The sequence below is a fragment of the Colobus angolensis genome, unplaced genomic scaffold (genome assembly GCF_000951035.1).
Source record: "Colobus angolensis palliatus isolate OR3802 unplaced genomic scaffold, Cang.pa_1.0 Scaffold57, whole genome shotgun sequence".
Taxonomy (NCBI): Eukaryota; Metazoa; Chordata; class Mammalia; order Primates; family Cercopithecidae; genus Colobus; species Colobus angolensis.
Window position 1 is genome coordinate 12,635,612 of NW_012119265.1, and position 4,293 is coordinate 12,639,904.

The 4,293-nt window shown below is 41.3% G+C and overlaps 1 protein-coding gene across 2 annotated transcripts in view; it reads left to right on the forward strand.

Annotated features, from left to right (window-relative positions):
* The window catches only part of SYNE2 (spectrin repeat containing, nuclear envelope 2), a 396,555-nt gene that overhangs the window by 235,390 nt on the left and 156,872 nt on the right, over positions 1–4,293 (forward strand). For both annotated transcript variants that reach the window (XM_011961973.1, XM_011961974.1), the window contains exons 56-57: positions 1,150–1,332; positions 2,136–2,273. In XM_011961973.1, coding sequence (XP_011817363.1) covers positions 1,150–1,332; positions 2,136–2,273 — 321 coding nt within the window. The remainder of the gene's footprint in view (positions 1–1,149; positions 1,333–2,135; positions 2,274–4,293) is intronic.

Below are 4,293 nucleotides of genomic sequence, written 5' to 3' on the forward strand. Positions count from 1 at the left end.
AATAAAATAAAATAAAATCTTAGGTAAAACTGTACATAAACACTATTCTACTTCTTAATTTGCAAGCAAACTACAGTATAGGGAAAGGATTCTTGTTTTAATCTAAAGGAAATATTTTAATAATTTGGGGCTTTTAAAATAGGTCAGAATATGGCTCACTATTGGACAAATCTTAAGCAGAGGAACCTAATTTAACAAGTTAGATATAGACCTCAAGATAGGGAAAAAAAATGTTCTTAAGCAAACATTAAGAATTGAATATTTTAGCTTTGACTTTTCCTCTGCCCAGTGAAGTTCAGATTTGAATCCAACCCATTGGTTTCTTGAGTCAAAAGCAGTTGCTCCTAATACATATTTCTAGAGCTCTCTGCCTCTGCATTCATCCCAAGTTGGCAGATAGTTTTCTTTTTTTAAATTTTTTAGATAGGGTCTCACCCTGTCACCCAAGCTGGAGAGCAGTGGTATGATCAAAACTCACTTCGGCCTTGACCTCCCTGGCTCAATCAATCCTCCCACCTCAGTCTCCCAAGTAGCTGAGACTGCAGGTGTTCACCACCACACCTGGCTAATTTTTCATGTTTTTTGTAGAGATAGGGCCTCCCTGTGTTGTCCAGGCTGGTCTCGAACTCCTGGGCTCAAGCAGTCCACACACCTTGGCCTCCAAAATTGCGTGAGCCACTGCACCCAGCCCAGATATTTTTCTTTGTTTTATCTTTTCACTTAACATTATTTTCTAGATTGAGTGTGTGTGTGTGCGTGCGTGCACACATGTGTGTATAAACTGGTGTAAATAGGTTCAAGTATTTCCCCAAGCCGTTTTTAAACAGAATGTTTTGCTTGTCACTCTTGAGAGACGAGGGCTATATTGACCTTGTTTGTGTCAGTCATCTCTAGAAATGTCCAGGTCTTTCTGTTCCCCTACAGCTAATTTGTAGTGAAATGAATACTGTTACAGTTGGGAGAGCTCAGGAAAAGTGTTTTTCAGTTTAGATCACAAATTGCTGGATATAAATTAACAGCTATTCTTGTGATGTTGTTTCTGTGGTGTTTTAGTAGCATTTATAAATGTAAATACTGTGTGAAAACCAGGCATAGCCTCCATAAACTATGACCTCTTCCTTCAAGTTGACTTACAATTTCCTTCTCCAGAAAATGTGGGATGAGTTAGATCTATGGCATTCCAAACTAAATGAGCTGGATTCTGAAGTTCAGGACATCGTTGAACAGGACCCAGCACAGGCCCAAGAATGGATGGATAACTTGATGATTCCTTTCCAGCAGTATCAGCAAGTATCACAGAGAGCAGAGTCTAGAACCTCACAGTTGAATAAGGTATGGCTGTGACTCATAATAGCTTCATATCATGTGGTGGTATTGAGATGGTGTTAAAGCAAAACAATATATTCAGAAACAGCCAGTTTCTCTTGAATTATCAGTTTTGGACTTGAAGCTGGGGCCATGGTAGGCTCACGTGGGCACTGAGGAGACAGATTTCAATGCTAGTGCAGGCAGAAAGTCTGATTGGGCAGATAGAACCAAGAATCCAAAAGCTGACCACAGCAAGAGCCAGGCAAACTGTTGGGAAGTCCAGGCTCCCCAACAGGTGGATAAAGACCAGTAATGGGAATTTAGGACAGGTGATCTCAGGAGTCTAGTGAGGGAGACAACAGTGAGAAAGACTGTCATTCAGGTACAGGATACCCTCTCTACCCTCCTTCCAAACAGGAGCTGTGGTTGGCTGAGTTGTGTTTGTGATTTAATAAGAGTGAGGCAGCATCCTAGTCTTAGAAGAACTGTAGGGCAAGGTCTTGAACAGGAGGACAAAGTACAGCCCAGTTTTTAAAATGAAGCCTAAAATGGGAACCAGAATAGTTGCAAGGCTAACCCAGAACTTTGCTGAGGCCCATGATGTTGGAGTAGAACTGCTTAAATCCTTTCCACCTATAGTCAGAGTTAATCTCAAAAGTCAGAAGTATCCTAACCTAGAGCAGGTGAACAAGTGGCCCCAGCCATGGGGAGCAGACATCTGCAAGGCCTGACACACCCCTGACTAACAGCAACTGACTCTTCATCGAGGAGTCATTCGGCTCCAGTAAAAGGCATTGTGACTAAGTTTGGTCCCGCATCTTTCTCAGGCCACAGTTAAGATGGAGGAATATAATGACCTTCTGAAGAGCACTGAGGCTTGGATAGAAAATACCAGTCATTTGCTGGCCAATCCTGCTGACTATGACTCTTCGAGGACACTGAGTCACCATGCTAGCACTCTGCAGGTAAGTGTTCTTCCAGGTTTTCTGCCGCTCATAGCATCTACATAAGGATTCATGGCTTACCTGATCGTCCTGGTGCTTTTTTCCTCCTTTCCTGAAATACAGTCTTACCACTAACCATGTCAGGGGCAGAAGGAAGCTTGAGAGAGTGGCAAGCACTAGACACAGATTTTGGAGAGCAGGATTCAGCTCTTACTGTCCTGATAACTACTTTATGACTTTTTGGATAATTTTGTTTATCTTCTGTGGACCTCAGTTTCTCCCCATGAAATAAGAATGTGCACAGGATAGTGCTAACGGTTTTGGTTGTTAGAATTCTAAGATGCCCCCCAATATTCCCATCCTCTGGTATATATGACCTGAAAGAATAATTGAAAGAATAATACTTGAATGTGGGCAGGAATATGAATATGATGGGAAAGTCACTTCATTGACTAGGTTACGTTATATGACTAAGGTAATGGGGTAGTCACTCCCATAAATACTTGATTAACGTGATTATAAGACTCTGTAATATGGGATTTTTGGATTTGGAATGCTCCACCGGTAAGTATAATACTTATATTCCAAAATTTGAAGAAGTCCAAAATCCGAAACGCTTCTGGTCTCAAGCATTTCAGATAAGGGTTACTCAGCCGGTAGCAGAGTGTAGTGAGATTCTCCTTGAGAAAGTGGCTATATTGTCAGAGGGCCATGGAGCTAGGGCCCAAAGGCTCTTTCTAGAAGCTGAGAGTCAGTGAGAGCCAGCTAGGAAACAGGGAGCCCAGTCCTACAGCTGAATTTTGCCAACAACCTGAATGATCTTGAAAGAGAACCCCGAGCTCCAGACGGCACCGGACTGCATCCTTGTGGCTCCCCGTACAGAGGACTCACCTCAGCTATACCTGGACTGCTTACCCCTGAACACTACAAGATAACTTTGTTGTGTTTTAAGCCATTAAGTTTGTGGTAATTAGTTACACAGCAATAGAAAACGAATCCATGGTTCCTTCCACTTCTAGCACACTATGATTCCAAATTTCCTGTCCTTCCTGGTGCTCCACATGTGCCCCATGTGTCCATGCTGGCTTACAAAGACAAAACAAATGAAAGTGTTTTCCCACTTGAGGCCTCGGCTGCAAAACATCTTCTGGATGCTGAGTATCAGGGAAGTTGCATTGCACAGGTGTGTTTTTTCCTTCTCTTATTCTGCCATGAGCAGGAATCCCTTAGAGAAAAGCTTATTTGGTAACAGTGTTTACAGAATCAAACCTCAAAGGTGATTCAGCTCCTTTTTCTATCTTTAGAATGGCACAGTGTGTTCCTAAGTGAGCTGCTGACCTCAGACCTCCCTGAAGTTTGAGAATTGTTGGCCTTTTTTTTTTTTCTTATGGTAACAATTGTAAAGATGCTGCATTTCTACCCATTTTTTTTTCTTTTCTTCCCCTTACTTATGATTTTTTTGCCTTCCCCCACTTGGATTAACTTTCCACATCCCCAAAGTTTGTCATTTTTAAACTTTTTATCGCCTTCCTGAGTCACTATTTTTGAGGACTTTACCAAGACAAAAGAGAGGAATGATGCTTTTTTTTTTTTTTCCTTCAAATGCTTATTATGAGTTAAAAAAACAAACTGTACAAAAGTGAGCTCAGGCAAAAGCAGCTGGGATTTTGCTACCTTCTACTGATACAAATGTAAAAATGTGAAAGCATCTCTCAAACTTCGGGACATTTTAAGTTGCTAGACTTTCTTTCTGAGCTAGAACTGAGTAAAGGAAGTAGGGACAAGGGAAGGTGCGAGTTTATTTCTGTGTGCCCTGATGTGTCCTGATGTCCCCCTGGGAAGTAAGTCCCAAATAACTAGTCCTATGTGAAATCCTTGTTTGTCCAATAATTCCACTTTTAGGATGCCCTTTTCCATTTTCTAGCATATTTAGGTATTACTTTTTAAATTGACTTTTAAACAGGTGTCAGAACTCTCAACTAGGCTTTAAATGTTTGGTTTAATTGCACTATAGCCTTCTACCTGGATTGCATTTGTTAAA